We start from the raw sequence: 26,617 nt of genomic DNA on the forward strand, positions 1-26,617 counted from the left end.
CAGCATAACCAATAACCCTACTCTCACCATTGACGGCACCATTGTCTCCCCATCACGCCTTCATCTCCTCCCAACTGGACTACTACAACTCACTTTTCCTCGACATCAGCTCTACCAACATCAACCGACTCCAATTGGTCCAAAACACAGAAGCCCGACTCATCACCCGCTCCAAATCCTGGCACCACATCACTCCAGTCCTAAAACAACTCCACTGGCTTCCTATCTCCCACCGGATCACCTACAAAATCCTGGTCCTCACCTACAAAGCCCTCCACCATCTGGCCCCCTCATACCTCACTGACCTCCTCTCCGGGTACCAACCCACACGGTCCCTCAGATCCTCCTCAGCTGGTCTCCTCTCCATCCAAAAATCCAACCTCCTCAGTTTTGGGGACAGAGCCTTCTCCAGGGCAGCTCCCAGGCTCTGGAACTCCCTCCCCCAAGAGATCCGCACCTCTGAGTCCCTCACCATCTTCCAGTCCCACCTCAAGACCCATCTCTTCACCTCTGCCTATCCATAGCCCCATGCCCCCCTCCCTTCTCATCTGTGTCTGAATCTTGTTTTGTTTGTTTTGTTTTGTTCTGTTTTTATAATCTACCTGCCCTGTAAAGCGACTTTGAGTCCAAGAAAAGCGCTATATAAATAACATTAATTAATATTATTATTATTATTATTTCCTGGTTCAGAATGAAGCTATGTTATTGGAAGCATCTAACAATGAATACATTTACTTAAAAAAATTGCAGCAGCATTTAGGTTAGTGTGTGGATTAAGCACTATATACAGGGGAGTAGACATTACCAACTACGCCATGTACGCCAATGCACATAGGTTTGACGGATTCAGCAGAGGGATTGATCAGATAGCAGCATACACAGTTCATTTTTTGAAGGAGTGGTGTGTAATCAATGTGTCAAACTTAAGGGTCTTTTTCAATTGGTTAAAGTCACTTGTAGTGGCATGAGATGCAAGTTTGCATCTCATGCAAGGTTTTTATTGGAGTAGCAGTGGTTGAGGGGAAGGCATTTGTCTAAAAGGGACTAGTACCAATGAATCGGGCATCATGTACAGTATGTGCATAATGCCAAATTCACATTGGCCAACTGTTTCATATTTAAGAGCCAAAAATATATTAGTTGTAAGCAACTACATCCAGCTGCTGGACATTTTTGTCTGAGAATATTGACTTTGTGCTGTGATATAATTCTAATTATTATTAACAAATTACCATAACAAAACCCATAAATGTATTGTATTTGAAAATCGTAATGCGTTTCATATCATGTTATGCATAATTCCTTTTGTGGCAGTACAATAGAAGTGATTCTCTAAATTAAACTAATTGCATTCAGGTTATTAAATGTTTTTTACTAAACAAATTGTATGGCCTGAAAATGATCACCCGTGTTGCTCTGGTCAACCCTCCGATCAGAAATTTGCAGACGACTCATTTACAATGCCGGATGCTTTAACGATTGCCTTGCAGAGTGCTTGTCTTTGGCAAATGTCAACTTCAAAACATTGATAAGAGGGAATTGGCCTACGGTATCTGGATGTTACTTTGAACTTTTGTGGTGGGAAATATTATTAAAATATTCTGATACCGATTATTATCCTTCCCTTAAAATCAAAGGATAATATGTCTGTTCATGACTTAAGTCACCTATATAAGACACCTATATTTAAATGGAAAATTATTCTTAAGTTTACCTACAAAAAATTTGAAAATGTATCGTTTTCATTTTTGGACAGCCCTAACCATTCGTTTACAAAAAAAAATGAATCATTATTTTTGAAAGTAGTTTTTTATTCAAGCTTCTCTTGTGGATCATTTAAAAATTAAGCTGCATTGCCAGTTCTAAATTAATGAACTAGATCTTGCGATTAACCGTAGAGTTGATGCCATTCTGTTCTTTCATCTCGAGTGAAAAGCTACACGCACAAAGAAACAGAACAATAACCACTTCATAAAGAAATTTGAAGCCTGGATTTGAAAATTATTCGTTGCCATGGCCACCCAACAGAATGTGCAAGTCAGTTGGCAGGATGGGCATGAGGAAAAATAGTTGGTGTTCAGTTGTGTAGTTCAGACTGTTCACACCCTCTCCACATGAACCAGCTCTTTAGTATCCACTTAGTGGGAGGCTTTCTGCATAGTATCCTCTTATACTATACAGTAATACAGTTTGACTAGTAATGCAAAGGTTTGGGACCAATTTATTGAAAATCAATGCAAACAGATGCTAGATTTTCAGGTTTCAGCGATTCCCAGTGTGTGATCCAGTAATATGATACTTTGGGAAACTTCCCATATTATAACATGAAACAACCACAGATCTGGTTAACTTCCTTATATTTCATTCACTGTGGTCAGAGGCTCCATATTCTGCCCTGCAATTGATTCACTCACTTAACAAATTGTCCCACCATCTGTTGGCTGTATGGTGGCTGGAGTGGAGCAGCGCGAACATGTGTGGTCTGTGACTAGCTCCTTATGAACCGTGGCCCGAACGGATGATGGAAATGCATGCAGATGGGCCCCTCCGACGGACGTCTTGCAGAGAGGATTCACAGTCTATTAGACACCTTTCACAAGCGATTACGGATTTTACATGTAATCGGTAGGAACTCATTAAACATGGCGGTGTGTGAATCTTCTACCCGTGCCAGAAATTTTACTTTTAATCACAGCAACTGCATGGATAAAAATGAGGCCTTTGCTTTTACACATGATCAGAGAGCGGGCCGCCTCTCACCCCATTACAATGTTCTCCACAGCCACTTCACGGCCGGGCAGCAGAACGTGCCTGCCAATCATGGTCTCACAGTGAAGCAGAGCACATAGGCCACAATCCTGTCCAGACAGCAGCAAACGCCTGCTTGTTGTTGACAACTTGATTGGTACAAGGGGTTTGTAGTGTTACAGAAATCATATGGCATATCATTGAAGGGCATGTGCATGGATCTTGTAATTCATTGTTAATACACTACAAAGCCATGCCCAGAGATTATTTTATCCACGGCTGTCCATATGCTGGGCTATTACAAACATCAGTGTTAAGTAAAATACCCCTGAAGGGAAAATCAAGTTAATTGTCGTCTAATTTACAAATCCACTCAGGCCTTCGATATCTTTTATTTTACACAATTATTGAAAATATGAATACCTAATTACAACTTTTAACCTCGCTAAAATTTCGCTTGAAATGGAATTATCCACACAAGTGAAATTAAGTGACCTCTATTAAAGCCCTGTAATGGGCTTTCAAAATGTGCAGCAAGAAATTTCTCTATAGGCCTATGTGTATGTGTGTGTGTGTGTGTTCTGTTATTCAGCAAGAGCACAGATGGGCAAAAATTATAATTTACCCTAAAGACCAAACTATAATAAAGTACTTCTGTGAAGTATTGTGTTGAACTATACTGACACAATACTCAGAACTTTCTCAGTAAGTGGAACCGTTTTATTTTCATGTGGCTCCCACCACCACATACACAGCCCTACACTGTGTCCAAGATCCATATTGCATAGCTGAATGTTCCAACTAGAAGAGTACAGACCGACCATCTGACTGATCTTGTAAAATGTAGTTAAATTCTCACTCGGGGGTGGGTGAGTGGGGCTGGTGTGTCAATGGAGCCGCTCAACAGATTTTCATTGATGAAGTAATTGCTGATGACTGAAACAGCAGCTGTAAATATTTTTGAAGTGATACGTGCGAGCAAATGTCTCCCAAACTATTGGATAGTGCTTTATCATACAGCAAAGACAATTCTGACAAACATACTGCCATATAGCAACTTGGGACGTTTTCTGGGCCAAAAATATGAATGTTTTTTGACAGACCAAGTCAATCTCCAGAGTAAAATTAAGTTGAACGTTCCTTAAATTTGCTGAAGGACAAAAGGCAAAAAACTTAACACAAAATAACTTAAAACAAACAACAACTGAAGATAGACTGCAGTATAGGCCTGACAGAGCTTCACCAGAGAAGATACACAATGTCTGGTTGGGTCAATGTGTTGCAGACTTCAGACAGTTATTGCATGCAAAGGATATGTGACATATTGTGATATTTTCTGACTATCTACACTTGAACATTACGGTAATTGTTTGAGTTCCAATACTAAACATACTCTGACTATCTATATTTGAACATTACGGTAATGGTTTGAGTTCCAATACTAAACATACTCTGACTATCTATACTTGAGCATTATGGTTATGGTTTGAGTTCCAATACTAAACATACTCTGACTATCTATACTTTAACCTTATGGTAATGGTTTAAGTTCCACATTTTGAAGGATAGAGCACAAAATCTTTACTGTTCGTTAAATACTGAGGGCACTGAATAGAGTTCAGAGATGTACAGACCAGAGATATATTTTGTACAGTATAAAAAATCCACTACATGGATTACTATGTTCTTTTTGAGCCCTTGATAAAATGGTGTTGGTTAATACAATACTGTAATACAGTATGTGCCATTTATGTAGCAGACTCAACTCAACTGTCTCAGTGCTAGCAGGCCACCACGGTATTCAGGAGACCATATTTACAGGCTGACGGTGCACAGCCTTTGGAACCTAACTCAAGCGAGAGACAACGGGCAAGTTACAGGAATGAGATATTTACCTTCAAGTGTCTTCACATATACAGTAAAGAGACTTTTACAAAACAAATGTGAATCCTTAATGGAGATTGTATCTTGGCGCTCAAATATGGTCTGTATATGTGTGTGTGTGTGTGCATACATATATGCATATTTGCACATGATCGTGTTCTCGCTCATGATAGTGTGGGATGTGTGCAATGAAGTTTCTCAGTGTGTGCACGGAGTGCCATGGAGGACTTTCCATGACGACATATTCTTCACCTTGCAAAACTGACATTCCTGTAACTATCAGGCCCACATTTAATCTGCTCTTCAAATATTTATCTAAGGATCTTATCATGGTCGAGAAATGTGCCAAATGATCATTCCTCTTTGGTTCGTCTCGTGTTGCCCTCTGACCTTGGTCAGCCTTGAATAACATTGACCCAGGGTCAATACCATACATATGGATTAACCTTATTTTTATTCAAATATATTGGGATTCACTGCATTTTCAGCTGGACTGCTCCCTTATTGTAATAAGCTTTCTCAAAAAAGCGCTCAATGAATTAATCTGCCGCTGTGGACGGCCACAGAGCCCACTCAGAAGGGATGGGTCTGCTTAGTGGAAAACTGTAACAATATTAAGCATGTTCTGTGCATTTCAATTAATGAAACTCTGTATTCAGTGACATTTGCCTTCTGGCTTTACCCTATCATCTTACAACAACAAAAATATCCTTTTGATTCACTACATTTATTCAGTTTTATTTAATAACTTGGAATTAGTGTCCCTGGGTCTCAGACAGGGCATCATTTCTGTCTCGTAAAAAAAGATGTTAGAGATACTGTAGATGGCTGTTGCGTGGTTAACCACAGTCTGCATCACTGTTGGATGGAGAACAAACATCTTCGTTGTCCAAACCTCAATTTGCTGTCTCTCCAATCAACGAGGGACATAAAATGCATAATCTATGCAGATGAATAGAAATGTATTTCACTGGGCTATGAATTCATAAAAGACTGAGTCTTGGAGCAATGTGGAGGAGTTTTATCTATTGTTTTCTTATACACATACAGATGCATTCACACACGTCCGCGCATAGATAATCCCTTCATTGTATGCCACAGGTGGCTGAATTTGGGGCAATAAACAACGTCATCTGACAGTCTCAAGTCAGGAGTTGATGTTTGTACAGGAAAGATAAACGTTTACTCCGAAGTGAAATCAAATGTCTATGATAAAATGAAATATATAACATTCTACATGTATTGTGGAGGAATGAACAATGTCCTGAAGATAAGCATGCACAGGGATGGTTGACCTTAACTATTAAAATGAATACTTAGGGTTAAATTATGGTTTTGGTTTTGGTTAAGAATTTACCATTAGGGTTAAGGTTCGATATTAAGGTTAGGGTTTGGTAAATACCTAACCATAATTGCCTATCCAACATTTTCACCTCAGGAAATTGTCAGTGTTTTTAAGTCTGATAGCGCTAATCACAGGCCCTGTTGGCGGGTTTTTAAGACATACAGACGTTTCCCCATCTGGACCAATGTGCAATATTGACCTTCTGCTGCTGAGAACTGGCTCCATTTTAATAGGTGTGGGTATGGAGCCTTTTTATCACTGAGATGATAAAATGTTACTTCACCTATCCTTGGACCACATCAAGATCCAATCTGTTAGGGATGAACCCTGTCAGCCAAGTGCAGGATGCCATATGTCCACCTGATTTAAAGGGCAAGGCACCTCCGCTTCCACAGGCCAGGAGAGATGGAACAAGAGGCTCATTATGAATTCATTATTTGAAGAGGAAAAAACACTGATGATTGACGATTGAAGGTTTGAAAGTCATTATCATTACCGTTAATCCGTTGTCATTAGCCGTCAGTCTTATTTGAGGAAATATATTGCCAAGAAACATACTGGGGACGGTAGGCTTGCGCTTGTCATTTTGTGCAAAACAAACAGTCGTTGTCAACTCAGTTTAGAAACTGTGTCCTAGAGACATTATAACACACTTTAGAGGGATGAATATTAGAGCACTGGTTGTTTAGTTTGTGGAACATTATGCCATGTGAGTCTTCATTAGGCATTATTTCAGTTGTGCTGTCAGATGACAGAATACTATTCAGTGACTTCCCGTCTCCAACAATAGTGATTTTTTTTTTAAACTAAAGGACTGAGAAATTATTAAGACAAGGCAAAGGGATAAAGTCTGGGCAATTTGCAAAAGTGACATTTTTCTCTGCCCTTCATTTGCTCTGTACTGGGGAAAAGCTAGCATATTATATCCACCAGATCTGCCAGCTGCTACACAGACCCAGGCCTTAGTTTGACACTGTTCATTTCTTCATCGGACTGGGCTGACTGAGTGCACTGTCGTTCATATATTAATTAGTTAATCTCTCTCTCTCTCATTTCAATTCAACAAGGAAACCCAAAGTCATCCGGAAATCACTCACTTGTGATAAATATAATTAATTATACATGACCGTGGACCCCTGAAGAGGGCCAGCAAACACTGACAGAGAGGATTTAGCATTGGCAAACTGTTTTTGATACTGTGAGACATCACACCACAGTAATAATGTATGCCGTTCATGTGCTGCTATGTGTTTTTATTTTTTTGTGTTTTCCTCTGTGGCATGGATTGCATGGCTATGTGTAAACAGAGTATGTTGTAGCTTGTTTGTTGTTGACAGTGAGGAGATAGAGGAGTGTGTGTGTGTGTGTGTGTGTGTGTGTGTATGTGCACCACCATCAGAAGGTTGTGATGTCCTCTCCAGCTGTGTTTATGACATCATCGTTGGACGGCACTGTGCACCGCTGGGCCCTTTATCATTCCTGGAAAATGAATTGGGTTCAAAAAAAACATTTTCTTTGGGAGTGTAGTGAAGTCAAAGTTGTCAAAATGATAAATAGTTTAAGTTCAGACACCCAAACTGTACATCAAAGTATGTTTACTTAGTTAATTTACACCACTGCGTGCGTGTGTGTGTGTGTGTGCATGTGTGTGTATTTACTGGATAACAGTTCTTTTGTGTGTGTGAGGGAATGTGTGTGTATTCATGGAGGCCTGGAGGTAGGCTGGCTGGACAGCAGGTGGAGAAGCCACAGTATAGGGGCGTGTTCCTGGGAGTAGAAATTGCATCCTTTGTGACAGGTCCATAAAGCTGCCATTCTGCCGCCTCAGCATGTCTGTAGAAGACACTCACTCAATATGGTGAAGAATATTGGATCTGGAGATAAACCACCTCCTACAGCAGAAATAGCCCTATGCACCACAACGGGGGGGGGGGGGGGGGGGGGCTTTGCTTTGCCCCCTCAGAGTTCACATGAGCAAGGGTAGCAAAAAACAAATCACATCTCTCCAACCTCTGGGGGATTCCATTTACATTTGTTATTTGGTCCTGAGACAAGACAACCTAGATAATGCTTTTCTATTCATGTATACAGCAGGACAGGGTATTTAACAGAGCAGCTCAGGTTAACAGCAGCCTCGAGGCTCAGAGGCAGGCAGGCTGTGTGCTCTGGAGGCCAGGATGGAAGGAAGGAAGTTAAAACAAGTCCACCTGCAATCAGTTGTCCACTAAATGTGCTGTACTGTGTCTATGGCACTGCTACTATTTAGGACTTCATATGCAACTAAAACCCTCAACTTGTGCAGATTTTTCTTTTAAGGACTAGACACGTTACTAAAGCTCCATGATGTGCAATATCTATGCCAGGTGAGCTGTATGAGGTGTGTTACTCTTTTTCTATAATGTTTCATGAGGACAGAGACTAGACAGGAAGTGATATGAGACACTAAACTCTATAGATTGTTCAAAGTCCTGGGTCCTCATCAGCTTACCCGACAGGTTTTCAATGGTATTTAGGTCAGGGGACTGTGATGGCCATTACAAAAGCTAAGTTATATTTCAGTGAACCATTTTCGTGTGGATTTGGAGGTATGATTTGGATCGTTGTCCTGCTGGAAGTTCCAACGTCGACCCAGTTTTAGCCTCCTGGCAGAGACTCCTGGTACTTGATGGAGTCCATGATGCCATGTAACCTAACAACATTGCCAGGGCCTTTGAAAGTAAAACAGCCTCACAACATCACAGTTCCACCACCATTCTTTGTGGTGGGGATCTGGCTATTTCCTGCGTTTAAAGCACTTCTGGTGATTGATGCAAAAAAAGACAGATTATTGTTTCATCAGACCATGGTTTTGGAGACAACTTCTGCAATTCACCAACTGTGATCCTTGGAAAGGTTTTTGCCACTTGGAATATACTTCTCACTGTTAGTGGGGTCAAAATGCATGTGTCCTCTTCTGGACTGGTTCATCACAGCTCAATTTTTTTTATACATTTCTTCATTATTGCCCTAATAGTAGAGATGGGTTTTACAGGCTTCCAAATTAGTCATGATTTGTGTTTTTCTCTGACCTTCCCCATGTTGATGGATGACTAAGGGAGTTTAGCCTGTGTGTCACCTCATATTTATACCCCAGTCAAGTAGGATGTCATGGATGACCACCTAAGATTTCCCACCCAAAGACTTGAACTTCAGAAAGATTCAGATGCATGACTTTTAATATAATAATTATTTCTTGATGAAGATTTTTATTTCTTTGGAAAATTCTCACATAATTGAAGGTTAGATTTGAATGATATGTTGAGAGAACAACTTGTAGGATCAAGCTGATAAACAACAGTGCGAATAATTCTGGAGGACACTGTATGTAGAAGGTATTCTAGAAGAAGCCATTTCTGCCAATTATGAGTGTCCTTCCTGTCCTGTGACTCTATTGGAACTGGAATGTGGTGATAACACATTGCTAATGGCCCTACCACTGCCAACCCATTTTTCACTTAACGCAACACGAAAGTGAGGTATTAATCTTATATAATTTCACTTAAAATTTTCGGATTTAAAATGACTCCTGTCTGTTCCCAGAGGAATGGAGGCACACTGTCATCTTCAGGCATGTGTATGCGAGCAACAGGAACTGTTTATACCTTCAGAGGCTCTTTCATCTATCCTCCCCCTCCTATTCCCCTTGTCGTCCACTCGCCTCTCCCTTCTTCACTTTCCTTCCGTCTTTTATCTCATTCTCTCGATATCTTCTTTTTGTCTTTTTCCCCCTCCCTCTCCATCTCCAACGTTAGAGGATTTGAGGCTTAGCATGATGGTGTGTGAGAAGTGTTCTTGCCACAGCAGCATCAGCTTTTTGAGTGTGGTTTGGTTTTGGGTTCAGGCCAGTTTACCGCTGCGCCCCGTCCTAAGCCCTGCGAGGAATCACACAGAGCTGTTTGTGTGAAATCACAGTCACACCCTCCAACTACTATTCAACACAGGGTCATTTGTTTAAATCCCATATCTATGGTTGCAGTGGCGCTGCTCTGGAAGCCATGCTTTTCAAAAGGAGCTCAGTGTAATGTAATGAGGATAAACCCGGGTGCCAGATAACAAGGTTGCTGTATCCATCATCTCACTCCAATGGGAAAAAAACTATACGTTGATTGATGATTTCAGTACTTTGCTGTAATAACAACTTTCCTATCGTATGATACATAGCTGCATATTAGTCTCAGGTATTTCTTTGACACAACTTAGAGAAGTTGTGTATTTGATTATGTATTTGATCCATTTCTATTGGCATATATCCGCTTTTTGATTTGATGCTCATTAACATGACTAGGTTTTCGTTGAATTATTTTCTAATTTACAGCACTGCATATATTTCATGATGTCATTTTCTTTGACACAGCATATGTGTTTAATCATCTGCTCTGTGAAACTTTCCGACACTGGAGCGCATCAAAGCCCGTTCTGTATGAGCGAGCACGAGTGCTGACACCAGCACCGACTTCACCCACTCGGCTGCAGACCACAGCAAGAGAGAGGCACATCCTGTGTGTAGTCAGACGAGGATGTTGCCCAAGCAGACATCCTATGCAGCTAATACTGTACCTTTTTAGGAAACGGAACCATGTCCCCCCCTCTGTCTCAGCTCTGACATTGTACTTCCTCCGTGCCACAGAGAGCCTGGTTTAGCTGCTCTAGCTGAAGACCGACAAGAACTGCCTTGCCTGCCAGATGGTGCTGCAGTGTCTCCAACAGTGTGTCCTGTCTGATAGGTACAGTATGCTCTGGAGACTGAAGCGCAGTGCCAAAGGTACCACGCCAGGTATTGGCATTGATTCACTATACCCAGGCTCAGCGGGGTGGGGAATAGCCCAGACTCCCCTAAAGGGAAAATGGCCGCCGTCCAAGTCTGTCTCTCCCCAGTTCTAATGTAACCATTTTGTAAAGCCCATACATAGAGAAGTGGGTGCCTCCCTACTGTTACCTCCCATCTGCTCTCCACAGCACAACGATACCTTGCTTGGCCTAGCTCTTCACTCCACCTGAAGCCAGCTCAGGGCAGTCAGCCTCTGTCATATCATCTTCACGGTAGAAAGAGTCAAGCAGCACCAGAATGTTTCCCTTTGAGGCTCCTGAGTGTCTGATATTACATATCACTCCAGGTGAAAGTGTCTGCTAGACGAGGACATGTAGAGTGACCTATAGTTTAGATACAGCAGGACCGCTCTCCATCAGCCACCACTGGCAGACTGGCTCCACAGTTTCTTTCTTCAAAACCTCTTGCAGGTGCCAGCTCCCTCCTCAATGTATCCCTTCGAAGCTGAAGTAGAGTTGGCTGTCGACAACGTCGCACCACAGACCAACCAATGCGTTTCTAATTTGTAAACATCAAGAGCAAAGAAATGCCCCGTACGTTCATTGTTTTGCAGTCAGTGTTCTGTCTGTCCTCTCTGACCAGACAGGGGTCCCTGTGGACCTGTCTGTCTGTCAGCCATGGCCTCCCAGTGGACGTCGGTGCGGCTGTGCTCCAGGGCAGACTGAACGACGGGCCTGTCACGTGGACTGACAAGACCGACCGCCCCCAGGCTGTCCTGGGCAACCATCTCCAGTCTCCAGCCCTAACGCACGGCAGCGTTGAGCGCACGCTCACATGGGCCTTGCCTGTTAGACCAGTGACAGCTGGCTGTACGCAACAGAAAAACATTTGTTTCGTTCAATGGACTGTTACCTTTAATCATGTTGTGTAGTAGTTTGTGATTTTTAGTGGTATAGTTAATTATATTTATTTACTTATTTTTCCTGCTGGATAGGCCTAATAGGGAAGTATATTTATCTTCTGTGGCAGGATACATTTTCATTAGAGAACCAATGATGAGAGCTGTGATTATGTTATGCTTGTACATCCCAACATGTCTGGGATTTTCAGAACGATGGGCAAAGCGAGACTGGCTAACAAGAAAGATGTTTGCAGAATGCCCTGTTATAATAACAAAATGTCTTGGTGATTATTAACACATAGCATATTTGGGTTTCCTCTGTAGCAAAATTAATGTTTGTAAGGGCGTAGGAGTGCGTTTCATATTGGAGGAGGGACACATTTGGAATGTTTGCATAGAGTTCTTATTATTGTGGGGCTATCAATTTATCTGCTTCTAACACTGGGGGGTCATGTCCCCCTCCACTCCTACGCCCTTGGTCGCCAGGCAGGCCAGTGAAGAGATTCTCCCAGCAATTATTTTGGGTCTGGGAACTAATGCGACTGAACGATACGGTGTCCTGCTGTTTGGTGGACTTTATGACAATAGATCTCTTCTCATTACTTGCCCTGTTTTCAGTGTTTCCATTCCCTGTGGAAGTATAGATCCTATGTAATTCTGTACCTGTTTGGAATGTTGAATTATCCTGTGACCCAGTGGCGTAGCATGATGACCCCGGGCCATGGTGCAACCAGTCCGAACAGACCACCCCCACCGCGCCCCACTCCGGGACGGCAAATTACGATCCTGGAATAGAACACAATATCAAATAAACATGCAAACATTTAAAATATTGAATATTCCATGCCAAGCAAAGGCCCCACCCCACCAGCCACACCACCGGCGCCACTGACAGCTACGTCTCTGCTAACCCTTGCTTGCTATGCTAGTTGTAGTTTGGTTTGAACCTTAAGTTTTCAGTCTCCACTTGAGGTTGGTTTTCAGTTCTTATCACTCATCATTCAACAGCCAATGCATTAGTGACATGGTCATCAACCTGCACTGAAATATGTACATGAAGTGCCTCATAGAAACTGCCCCATCAGCTTACTTGTGAGGTTGGTGAATAATTTATCACAGTGACTCAGAAAGTAAGTTGCACACAAAAAGGATTTTTGGTGGATCAAAGTAATAGGAAGGAAAACATTTATTTGTGTGCAGTAGTCTAGTCCATTAATTCAATTTGTTTGTGATGTATAATAAAAAATGTACCTGGACTTAAAAATACTCATTTGCAGCTAAAAATACGTTTGCTTTATGAAAGCAAAAGTATGTCAAACTTTGTATGACATTTAATAGGCAAAGACATCATTTAAATGTAATATTTGTTTTGAAATATTAATTAGACATGTTAGTCCGCAATTTTCCAGCAATGTACACTTACCTAAAGGATTATTAGGAACACCTACATTTCTCATTAATGCAATTATCTAATCAACCAATCACATGGCAGTTGCTTCAATGCATTTAGGGGTGTGGTCCTGGTCAAGACAATCTCCTGAACTCCAAACTGAATGTCAAAGAAAGGTGATTTAAGCAATTTTGAGCGTGGCATGGTTGTTGGTGCCAGACGGGCCGGTCTGAGTATTTCACAATCTGCTCAGTTACTGGGATTTTCACGCACAGCCATTTCTAGGGTTTACAAAGAATGGTGTGAAAAGGGAAAAACATCCAGTATGCGGCAGTCCTGTGGGCGAAAATGCCTTGTTGATGCTAGAGGTCAGAGGAGAATGGGCCGACTGATTCAAGCTGATTACCACTGTGCAGGCTGGTGGTGGTGGTGTAATTGTGTGGGGGATGTTTTCTTGGCACACTTTAGGCCCCTTAGTGCCAATTGGGCATCGTTTAAATGCCACGGCCTACCTGAGCATTGTTTCTGATCATGTCCATCCCTTTATGACCACCATGTACCCATCCTCTGATGGCTACTTCCAGCAGGATAATGCACCATGTCACAAAGCTCGAATCATTTCAAATTGGTTTCTTGAACATGACAATGAGTTCACTGTACTGAAATGGCCCCCACAGTCACCAGATCTCAACCCAATAGAGCATCTTTGGGATGTGGTGGAACGGGAGCTTCGTGCCCTGGATGTGCATCCCACAAATCTCCATCAACTGCAAGATGCTATCCTATCAATATGGGCCAACATTTCTAAAGAATGCTTTCAGCACCTTGTTGAATCAATGCCATGTAGAATTAACCCTCTGAGTACTACGCTTAAAATTTTTGGGTGTCTCTACTTTTATATTTTGGCTTATAAACAATACGTAATGTGAATCGATCATTGTGTATTTGGCATCAAATTATTCCAAATTACCTCAGCTAATATAAGCTTGCATGTTAATGTTCTTATAAGGTAGTGTTTTAGGGAAAAATGCACAATTAAGTAAATAATTTCATAAGCAAAATCAGATTTTTTATATATATCATTGAATTCTGACCATAACACACCCATATGGAGTGATACTCCCAATACAAATGTTCTGTGCAAACACAATGCACATTTGTGTAAGAAAAGGCTTCACAATGAATGTGAACAGAAAAATGAAATAATTTGCCTTTTGTCCAACAAGTTTTTGACACAATTTTTCATTGAAATCAACCACCCCGGTACCTCAACCCAAAAACATTCCAAAAACACTTTTCAAACCCTTTTTCTTACACAAATATGCATTGTATCACAATAAAAGTGAACAGAACAATTAAATAATAATTCACCTTATGTGCATACAGGACAATATGATTATGACACCCATAATTATTTTCTATATGATTGAATTCAGACCACACACAGCCATGTGGAACAGATCTCCCATTCCAAATACGCAAAGCAGACTATCTATAATGATCACATTTGTATTACATTATTTCATGATAAATAGGTTATTAGATGTTACTTACCAGACTGTACTTGCGTTAGCATTAGCCTGTTGTTAGCATTCGTCCTTTGTTGTCTGGTAACTCAGCTATCCAACGTTTGATAACCATAACGGACTATGGCTACATTTAGTAAAAGTGTTTTTACGTTTTGCCATTTTATACTAATAATAATACTTATAAAACTGTTGAAAACACAAATCCTTTCTTTGTCTTTTCAACAAGTTAGCGTTACGCAAGGACACAATGCTAAAACGTTCGCTAATGCTAAGTTAGCATGCTAGCTAAGCTGACATACTGCTACAACCTCTTCTACAGTCAGAATGAGCAAATGAAGAAAACAAAACTTACGTCCCACCCAGCAACCTTATGATTGGATCAAATACGCAACAGATACCTTCCCCAGATTGGGTAAAATAAACTTCTGCATGGCAACAGCCTTCCATTGGATGCTGTCACTCAACAGCCCATCCATTGGTCAGGTGCACAAGGTTTTGGTTTCATTTGGACAGGATGACAACAACAAGGAAATATGCCAAGTAAACACAAAGCGCATCTGCGTTTTCATCGGACTCTCGTTGAAACAGCAAAGTAAACAGAATCTCTCTATTACAAACCGTTTTGAAAATATGTAATACTACGTAATTGTTATGCAAATACGCCCCGGGCGTGGGCGCTACCGCCTAATCCGTCCTCAGAGGGTTAAGGCAGTTCTGAAGGAGAAAGGGGGTCAAACACAATATTAGTATGGTGTTCCCAATAATCCTTTAGGTGAGTGTATTAAGGGGTTAGCAACAAGCTAAATGTAAACCCCAATCACAGCTCTTTCTATTTTTAAGCTTCCATTTTCCTATTTCCCTATATCACTGTGAATTCCAGCACTAGCCTAGATTACTTTAATTAGCTTGTTAAAGCTATATTCCTCCCACCTCTTGTTATCAAACTCTTAAATTATAAGTGTTAGCAAATTTGATGCTAATTGCAAATTGACCAAGAAAGCCCCTCCTCAATAGTGAATCACAGAACTCAACAAATCTGCAGATAGAGAAAGATACGGTAGGGATAGATGAAACCAGAAACCAGGCAAGCCTAGATCAGCCGGCCCCTTAATAGAAAGTGCTGCCCTCTTGAGATTCGAACCCAGGTCGCCCACGTGAAAGGCTGTTTTGTTAAACACTAAACCACGGAGCTGTATATTTGCTGGCTCTTAGTAAAGCCTCTTGTCTATACTGACACCCGGCATCTTTAAATCCTGAACAAATCCTCTTTTGCCACTGGGCGTTTTAATAGTTAATTGGCCATTCGTGAATGAAATTGATACAGTTAAACTGACTAACGTTTCTTACTAAGTTTACCTCTACCACAAATAGGGGCTATGTATTGCATTTGCCACTTGCCGTTTTAACAGCGTATTAGCCAGTAATAAACTTTACCGGTATCTACTAACTTACTGGAATAGTCATATGAATTGAGCAATTGCTAGAGAGTCTTACAAAGCTATTTAATTTCATGGCAAAACAACATACTTTTTTCTTTCATTGGTGAATGACATTTATACAATAACTAAATAAAGGCGAAGATAACTAACTTTTTCATCAAGTGAAAAGACGAGAGAATCATGGAATCTACCAGAAATTATTAATAAATGTCGTTGCTCTCAATAGATTCGAAAGTAGGTTTTCCATATGAGAGACATTGTCGTTAACCACTACGCCACGGTATTACAAGTTTCAGCAGTCGCTAGACTCCATTGAGGATTGTGTTAAATAGGCTTACTAGTATCTACTAACTTCCTAGAAATAAGAATTGAGCAATTGCTAGTGAGACTGAAGATTATCTATTCCATGCCAGAAACAGTCGCAGTATAACCATATACAGTTTCAATTAAGGCTTAAGATATCGTAAATATGTTGTTAAGCCAGCAAATGTGTTTGTCTATCCTGACCCAAAACGCATGCATGGATGTGTATTTCGAAAATCCACCAGAAACAGTCACAATATAACCATAAACTGTTTTATTTCAGGCTTACCATAATGTAGATATTAAGGGTTTTAGCAAGCAAAGTTTTCATCTATATCTCGCCTGCGAGGAGATACAAACTCAGGACCTATAGTTCACAGGTCCGCTTCTCTAACCACTATGCTATTTAACAACCGCTAATGTGGTCCGGCAAAAATATAGTAGTCCCTTGTTAGTATCTTACGTTAGCTGATAAGATGTCCCTAACATGTGCTAGAAGATCGTGTTTGTTTTGCCCTTCCCATGCATGCACTACACATGACAAAATAGTTGGCCTCATAAAGCGTGGTTGAGCATTTATAGTATTTAACATAAATCTTCATAAAAGATTAAGAGGTGATTCCCGGTTATTTCACATGGTCAGGAAACACTCAGGCCCTTAAACTATACACATGCATGCGCGCTCTTTACTGTATTGTTTAGGGTTTAAATCATCCATAGATATACATTTTAATTCTAATCGATTTTTAGTGTGTCATCGGTTCCTGGTATGCTAACCTGTTAAGTAGCTCTGAGGTACACAGGTGTTTTTCTTTCCATTGTTTGCCATGTCATGCTAAATCCTCTACTGCTTGCTGTGGGACAACACAAGCTCAGTCACACAAGGCTGCTAAGCCTTAGAGTTCATGTTTTTTTTTTTTTACAATCAATTACAATCTTTTGTAATCATTGTCTGGTTATTAAATCAGAAAGGCAAGCAAGGGTTTGCATCAGATCAAACACCAAGTCGCATCGTTTTTTTTTCCCTGTTTTAAACTCCATAGATCACTATGATTCACTTGAACGGTATTGATCATTTTCAAGTTTACCATGTGCTTAGAATACTTTACACTAGACTGAATACTCTGTAAGTATGAAGGGTATGTTTATATAATGAAATAGACCATGTTTGATGCTGTTGTTGTGCTTCAGCTGAGTTAATTGGGGTTGGATGCTTGTGTTCTTTCTTCAGTCTCTTTTTGAGGTCTTGGAGTTCACTTTTATAATGACACTGACCATTAGTAGTCTCTCAGATTTGTTATTTTGGTATTTTGTGTTATGTAATCTTGTTTATTATGTGTTTGTGTTCACAGTTTGTGTCCACATTGGAGGATCACAATGTTGAATGAAGCTGATTAGGACTCTGGTTTGTAGATGTGGCGAGGAGCAATGAGCATAAGCTTTGACTAATGGAGTTTGAGCACTACACCCACCCGTTGAGTAGCCAGTTCCCCTTAGTGCCTGAAATGACCTTATTACGATCTTGATCCACGCAGGGGGCCTACCCACAGTCCAGTGAGACAGGAGACCAGGGGCCACTCTCACAAAATGTAGATTAAGTAATTATCCAGGATAACTGGAGGGGTTGGTAAATCTGATTTTTAATTTATTTAATGTCACTTCTATAAGTTGATAAGGGCTTCATTTCCATGGCAACTCGTCAAGGGTGATCAACGTACCTCGCCTAAAGCAAGTGGCCGCAAAAAATGTTAATGACTTTGATTTAAAACTTTTGAAGAGATTTTCAGCTTTATCTGAGTTTCTCAATATGCTCAGAGCCTATCATCAACCATTGTCAAAACACTATTGGAATGTTTTTGGAACCAGAAACTGGTAGGATTACAGTTGATCTATACTGTAGTTGGACTTGATAGAAAATGTTCTTGAGGATAAGGGATTTTGCAAAGCACAATGTTAACTTTGTAGACAAACTGTGTAGAAGTTGTCCATTGTCTCTTGGTTTGTTTTGATGTCTGTTGGAAGATGGTATCAGAAAGACACACATCCTGCTCTCTAGATCTCTGTGGATGTTAAATACCACTTTAGCAGATTGTATATCCTGATAAAAGCAGAAACACTGCAACTGTTTCAGATTATTTCCCTTGTCATTGCTAAAAATACAATAGAAGCAGGTTAAGAACAGAAATGAATAAGCACATTTGGGTGCAGAACACGATCAGGTCATTGGCTCTCTACAGAGGTGAGAGGAAAGTTCCATGTGCATTATATCTGAAATCATTCTGATTTATTTGGAATTAATAATCATAATGTTATATAATCAACAAAACTACCAGTTTTGATTTACCTTACCTCTTTTGATTTACCTTATTATGAGGCATATTGTTTGGTATAATTTTCTACTCAAACATGTCATTGATTTCCCTGGTACTTTGTGAGATATGACCCATTTCTTAATTAGAAATTAATGCCATTGCTAATTAACCAATCACTGCCCTCCTGTGGGATTGTACTGTACATTTAGCTAATTTCCAGCACATCCCTTCAATCAATTTTCCCTTTCAATGATAGTGCTCATAAAAATAATGTAACTTTAATATTATTAGGTGATCAAGCATATTATTAACAACATAATCAATTGATAATTATAAGCAATTATTATCTTTCATTATTAAAAAACGATTTTTATTATATAATAATATTAGAATCTTAACCTGATTGTAGAGCAGGGGAGTGCATGGTTGATGGGTTGACTCTTAATGGAGGTATGTATACAAGGCCAGTCTGACACACAAAAACAATGTGTAAAAACATGATTCTAAAATCACAATGAATTCAGAAAAAAAATCACTAATTCAGAAAATGTGTTCCCCAGTATTACCACTTATAAATTAAGAGAGATGATGTGATTATGTCTCAATATAATTAAGGTTCGAAATTATTGTTATTTTCAAATACAATCTCTCTGGGTTAAATGTGGTCAATTTTGCAGTGTACAATTAATTAAAAATAATTATTATAATTATGTTCCAGCCCCCTAACCATCCGCTATGACAAAAGTCGGCCCGCAGCTGATTCTTGTTGCTTACCCATGTTCTATTGTTTGACATACAGATCCGGCATGACTCCACTTCAAAATACTCACTCTCCCCAACGGCAGTCTTAGCTTTCTCTTGAGTGCAATTGCATCAGAAATGTGTAGTCTAAAGGCATTAGCATAATTATTGCTTTGCAAAATGTGTTTTCACAAAGGGAGTCATAACATGGCTAACAATGGTGGGGTATGGTTTACTCTTCAAATACATTGTGTTCACATTTTAAAGTGTTTGTGTTCTTGATTTTCAGTACGTTGGGTTCTGTGGAGTATGTGTTCAAATGTGTACTTTTCTCTTTTTTTAAAACGCTAGTGAAATAAGATGTAACAGGACCAAACAAACAAATGTGTTATTTTATAAGATTACCACCACCTGTATGTTGTCAGTACTTTACCCTAATCTCAGGCTACATCAGTTCTGTTTTTTCATAGTTAAGAAACAACATTCTAAGTGGACTGGCCAGCTTCTCTAACAGTGCCAGTCTCTTTAAAAGAGCAATGGCCAGCCTTTCTAAAAGAAACACCAGCCAGCCTCTTTAAAAGTTGCTGTCCACTTATATCTAGCTTTGTTTGAATGGTCTGGCGTATCCTTTGACATTCTTTTCTATCATTTTACCTTGACAACTTTTAACTTGACAACACTCTTGCTGGCATATTTTCTCATGTTTTCAGAGAGCCAATGACAAACATCTCAGACGTTAATGCTCCGAAGGAAACATTTCTCACCCTTCTCTAGTAATGTTATTTCCAATGAAAATTTTACTCTGAATCCATTTGAACTACATAAAAGCTCAACATCTTCCTCTGTAGTGCATTAGCAAAGTGGATACAACCACACACAAGTCACATATACTGAATATTGCAACAGGATTTCAGTGTGCTTTTTTGTTAGATCTTATACCATAATGTTTGAGCATTCTATCCCTCTGAATGAAAACATTCTAGGGACTATGATAGAAAAAACAATGATCATATTACTTTAGTTCAGAATGTCTCAGGTTTTTGCATTCCAGAGATAGCTGAATTAGGCTAACAAGTTCAGTGTGTCATTATGAACAGAACTCTTCCAAACAATAGCCACCCTGTGTTCCATGTGTTACCAATGAACAATATGTCAATCCTTAATTTGCGTGTCAGAGTCATTTTTATCTCTCTTATGAGAGATACAGCCACTGAGCTGAGGGCACTGTGCTCTCAGGTGCAAGGTGGTGCTGAAGGTAGGGGTCCGGCCACAGGTGGGCTACACAGGTTCAGGGGCTGCAGAGGAGCAGTGGAGGTGCAGAGAGAGGTCGGCACCCAGCCAGAATGGTCATGGCGGAGGGAGAATATTAAGTCGCTGTGGGTCTGCTGGCGTGTGTGCTCTCTTTGGCTCTTTGCTTGACAAGAATGATAGCTTTCATTTGCATGCTAAAGCTACGGCTGTCCCCCCAAGATGGATGAGGGGTCCCAGCTTCATTCCTCACTTGCGCTAGCACCGTTGCCTTACAATGGGGAGGCCAAATTAAGTGGGGGCCAAAAAGATAAGAATTTTCTTAACATACCATTTTTTTTTCTGTCTCCTTGAATTGAAGGTTATATTGAGGGTTTGAGCCCCTTTCCTCTGGTGAATGGGTTGCGGAAACTGCCCGCTGCCAGCTATGCAGAACAAGCTAACCTCATTTATATCATTAGAGGTTGTGTATACAGTGAATGCAGAGTCAATATATTCACTGAATGTGCACTCTATATTCAATGCAGTAATTTTTATTTACAGTGCAACTATGATTGACCCTTTTCCTGCCGCAAGATTGTCTTGTAATGTACAAGGATTACATTAACAATCGCTAATATTCTGACAGTTCAAAGTGGCTTTAAAGGTTCAGACACTTCAGCATGCTAAAATAATTATTTTTAACTAGTTATTTCTTTTATGTCGGCTGTAATACTCTGGCAAGAAAAGAGATGATTAATCTTAACACAAGGAAAACATGCATTTTAGAGCTCAAAGATGTAATTAGTATGTACAAAGTTGTAAAATGAATAGCCTTGTATCTAAAAGTGTTTAATGTTTTCGAAATGTAGACATGAAAGTTTGCTGCTATGATATTTCCCTCCAGCTTGACCCATGCCATGACGTTCTTTCACATATATGTGCACCCAGGGTTTAAATACTGTATCTCATTTTATTTACCTTTGTCAAGATAAAGGATCCATTTCACCACTCTTAACTAAACTCTAGGAGATCAAACGCTTCCAGTGCACTCATATGTTTTTAGAGCATATCTCTAGATGATTTTATGTAATTAATCCACCAGGTTTTTACATTATCCAAGTAGCCCACTGTTATTCAGCTCACTTCTGTGTCCCACACTGCTAACTGTCCTGGTGGTAAAAGTCCCTTGAGGTCTAAAGTGGTTCTAATTCACACACTTTTCTACTGTCCTCTGATGAAAAGTGTGTGTGTGCATGCATATGTGTGAACTCTATCTACGTAAACCATAAAATGACTAAAGATTACTTTATCTTGTTTTAGAATGATAAAAGTCGCCTTGGATAAGGGCTGCTCCCTTAGGCCTACTGATGACAGTGTATCCCGATAATGATATTTGTAAATCATGTTTGTAGAAGGCTTTTGCCAACACTGAAACATCTCAATTCTGTTTGTATGGATTACCTATCTTGTCAACATTTGTCCATAAGAGAAGCTGTGTAATGGCCTACACAAGATTACCTTTATTGTCTGCTCCCTGTTCGTCCTTTCGTTCAATTTGTGCTTGTTTTTTTTGTTTTTTTACAGCTCTCCTCACCACCAGACCCCCGAAGGTCCTGTTCCCCACTGAGCGACAGGCTAGTATTATCGATGTCCAACCGGGTAAGTCTACCCCATGGAAGCCATTGCTAAATCTCTCCTCTCCATTGAGTAGGCAAGTATAATTATAGGCAGCAGGAAAGTCAGGTGACCCATCCTGCATTTTCTCTATTTAAAGGAGGTTGTCCCCTTTAAAAAAGGGTGTTGTCCCCTTTAAAACACATTTAACTGCAGTGCCTTCTGGGTAGGGTTATGGCTGTGGCAATATCATTTTGGAGTTTGCTTTGTTGGAATGTCCTCTGCTGCAAAGCAGCCGGTTGATCAATGGCTCTGTATTGTAATGCTTGTGTCAAACCCATTAAAAAGTGGTGCTGCCATCAGCCAAATATGCCTGAGGGGGCATTTGCAACACATAAATCTGTGGGCTAATAGAAAGTGTAACGTACAATGCAGGCAGACAGAACAGAACACAGCAAAACAACTGGCTCAAAGCATTCCCTCACCCTCATTTCCATATTTAATTATATGCTTGTTCTAACCTGGGGGAGGTGCCTGGCCTTCACTAACCTCTCAGCTCATTGTCCTGTGCCTTACACAATGAACTGTAGTCTGTTTTAAAATGAAGGATACAATCCACTGGGATCCAAACCAAAGCAGCACAATTTTTTCAAATGTGTTCATGTCCATAAGGATTATATCAAGATTACACTCAATTTAAGACATTTTACCAGAACATGACCAACTCATATTCACATTACAATTTGCTTTTGGCACTAACCATGCAAAAAGCCCTCCCTGTGACTTATACAAACACTCTTAAAATCTTATTCTGGGGCTCAGGGCCAGCTGACAATAACAAAACAAGTGTGAGAAAGGCATATTTAAGCTGTCAAGTCGGGCTAAATTATAGACCATTATTCCACATGCATCTACTCAGAGACTGGTAGGAGACAGCTGAATAGATAGAGCTTCTGAGCTCCTGCAGAGCAAAGGAGATTTCTTCTTCTTCTTCACCGTTTGGCATTTAAATAATACACTTCCCCTAACAGCTGGTTCTGAGATGACTGTTAGACTAATGCAGTGTAGTGTTCACATGTTGCGTGTCCTTTTTGATGTGTTCGCGAACAGTTACCTCATTTGGACTTTGGTTTTCCTAGCTTTACAGATACAGTAATTGTCTACTCTAAGCCAAGGTTATGTTCTGTGGATGATTGGCACTTATTACATCTGTGTTTAGTGGGTGAAACTGGGCTGTTACGTGGATTCCTCAATTATTTTATTTTTCGCCGGTATCAGAAACATGTTATCGAAACAGTGTGTCGCTTTCAAGATAATACACAAACCAGACTATATGCTAGGCTTTACAACCACAAGACATTTATTGCAATTTTTCTTATGGAGCGCTTTTTTATGTGTCTGAATATATATATATATATATATATATATATATATATATATATATATATATATATATCCTTACCACTTTACCATTCTCTAGACCTACCTTTCTCTGTCTGCATGGTTATTATATTTCTGATAGGATGAAGAGTCGGGCAACCCAATTAAACGTAATAGAGTGAGCAGTCTGTATAACACAGCATAAATCTCTCTCATCCAGCAAGCCCCCTGCATCCTACAATGGATTTCACACCTCCTGTCACAGCCATTCCGCCCATGCGAATCAGGGTGGACTGAGAGCCTCGGTGTCAGGAGAAAGGAGCCCATAGACCATGCCTGAGGCCAGAGTATCCCTGGCAGAGCGGGCGTGTTTGTTCCATTTTCACATTCAACAATTGGTACACAAATTTCGATTCTGTGAATGTGATATGAAAAAAACAAAGGTTTTCATGTTAAGCATTTTGTGTGAATGATGATGAAAGAAAACAGGGAATGGTCTGGAAAGTTCATTTGAAAGAAAGTATGAACCTTGGGTGTTTCTGAAGTAATGGCTTTCTCGAGGAGCTATTCTCCTGTGGTGCTGATCATTTATACTCAACTGGGCAACCTAATAAAAAACATACATATTTTTCCTCACCCAAATTTAGTGACAACTATACCTAGTCTGTTATTTTCACTGTAACTTTCTTAGCAAACTTCCAAGTAGGAGTGTGACAAGAAGTGACACAATCTGACTAACACATTGGTTGTTGTACTAATTGACAAACACATATTGAGCATCGAAATGAATGAGCATTCATCAACCTGCACCTAACCATTACTCTTTGTAATTCATACAGATATGAATGAGTATGCTTATTGTAAAACACCTAATTTGTAGTAACATTAATTGTTTAAAATATAATTCTGAACTGAAAATAACCATAGTTGTGTATAAAAACAAATTTGCTTATGAATTAGCCAGTGGTAGATGATCCACAGACAGCTAGCTATAGATGGACAAACCTCATGTGTAGCACATTGACAAATGTTGGACGAAAATATCCCATTTTGCAATCTTGAACCCCTACTTGCTAACGTCATTATTATCCATGATTTTTGCAGTAGCTAGGTTTGCAAATCATTAAGACATTGGCTGGTATGTAGGTTTTGCTTTTTTTGTTTTTTAAAACATTAACAACTAAGGACACTTTTTTCACTAGGGTTATTGTCTTGTGAAACCCCAAACCCTCGTTCTGGTCTGTCAAGTGACATGTCTGCTTCGCAAGCATTCCCAGAAGTCTTCTGATGTTGCGCCTCTGTATGTCAAAGTTTTATCTCTTAACCCTTTACTGCAGTTGTTTAATCAGAGTCACGTTAAAAAAGTTTCTGTAGTCTTTAGTTATCTTGTTGGTAGGAAAAGTATACACTTCACACACATGATTATAAGCTTAGTACAGTAAAAACCTGTACTATCAATTATAAATTAAGTCACTAACCCAACAAACATGTTGACAAAATAGTTGAAAAGAAAAGCTTTGAGTGAGGAAAAGAAGGTTTAAATTCTGGCTTTACTGGCAGAGGGATACAGTGAGATTCAGGTTGCTTCCATTCTGAAAATTTCAAAGACGGCGGTTCACAAGAACAAGGCCAAGCAACAGACATTGGGGAAAACAAAGCTACAGACTGGCAGAGGGCGAAAATGACTGTCCACTGATAGAGATGACCATCAACTCATTCGAATGTCACTCAACAACCGTAGGATGACATCAAGTGACCTACAAAAAGAATGGCAAACAGCAGCTGGGGTGAAGTGCATGGCGAGGACAGTTTGAAACAGGCTCCTAGGGGCAGGGCTGAAGTCGTGCAAAGCTAGAAAACAAGAAGCAAAGAAGAGCCAGGCTGAAGTTTGCAAAAGGCCAAAAGGATTGAACCGTAGAGGAATGGAGTATGGTAATCTTCTTTGATGAGTCAAATTTTCAGCTTTGCCCAACACCTGGTCGTCTAATGGTTAGACAGAGACTTGGAGAGGTCTACAAGCCACAGTGTCTCGTGGAGGATCAGTGATGGAGGATCAGTGTTGATCTGGGGATGCTTCAGCAAGGCTGGAATCAGGCAGATTTGTCTTTATGAAGGACGAATGAATCAAGACAAGTACACGGTTATCCTGGAAGAACACCTGTTTCCTTCTACTCTGACAATGTTCCCCAATACTGAAAATAGTTTTTTCCAGGAGGACAATGCTCCATGCCACCAGCCCAATCTCCAGACCTGAACACTATTGAAACCTCTGGTATTTGATCAAGATGGATGGTCACAAGCCATCAAACAAAGAAGAGCTACTTGAATTTTTGTGCCAGGAGTGGCATAAAGTCACCCAACAGCAATGTGACGGACTGGTGGAGAGCATGCCAAGACGCATGAAAACAAGTCTTGCATGGCCAGCATACTCACCAGACAAGTCACCCATTGAGCATGTTTGGGATGCTCTGGATTGGCGTATACGACGGCGTGTTCCAGGTCTTGCCAATATCCAGCAACTTCACACAGCCATTGAAGTGGAGGGGACCAACATTCCACAGGCCACAATAAACAACCTGATCAACTCTATGCAAAGGAGATCTGTTGCACTGCGTCAGGCAAATGGTGGTCACACCAGATAATGTTGGTTTTTGGACCTCCCCCAATGCAGTGAAACTGCACATTTTAGAGTGGCATTTTATTGTGGCCAGCCTAAGGCACACCTGTGCAATAATCATGCTGTCTAATCAGGATCTTTATATGCCACACCTGTGAGGTGGATGGATTATCTCGGCAAAGGAGAAGTGATCACTAACACAGATGTAGACAGATTTGTGAACAATATTTGAGAGAAATAGGCCTTTTGTGTACATGGAGAAAGTCTTAGATCTTTGAGTTCAGCTCATGATAAATGTGTTGCGTTTATAAAAGTGTTGCATTTATTTTTGTTCAGTGTATATATATATATATATATATATATATATATATATATAT

At 40.2% G+C, this 26,617-nt stretch overlaps 1 protein-coding gene and 1 long non-coding RNA gene across 8 annotated transcripts in view; one reads left to right on the forward strand and one right to left on the reverse strand.

Annotated features, from left to right (window-relative positions):
* Nucleotides 1-26,617, forward strand: part of il1rapl2 (interleukin 1 receptor accessory protein-like 2) — a 245,846-nt gene that overhangs the window by 176,659 nt on the left and 42,570 nt on the right. For all 7 annotated transcript variants that reach the window (XM_010899418.4, XM_010899425.4, XM_010899440.4 and 4 more), the window contains one exon: nt 22,214-22,288. In XM_010899418.4, coding sequence (XP_010897720.1) covers nt 22,214-22,288 — 75 coding nt within the window. The remainder of the gene's footprint in view (nt 1-22,213; nt 22,289-26,617) is intronic.
* LOC109615724 lies at nt 6,877-22,231 on the reverse strand. Its single transcript, XR_002196701.2, has 3 exons — nt 22,148-22,231; nt 12,349-12,471; nt 6,877-7,456 (listed from the first exon to the last, which is right to left on the reverse strand). It is a non-coding gene; the product is annotated as an uncharacterized LOC109615724 (long non-coding RNA).

This window comes from Esox lucius, chromosome 4 (assembly GCF_011004845.1).
Source record: "Esox lucius isolate fEsoLuc1 chromosome 4, fEsoLuc1.pri, whole genome shotgun sequence".
Classification (NCBI taxonomy): Eukaryota; Metazoa; Chordata; class Actinopteri; order Esociformes; family Esocidae; genus Esox; species Esox lucius.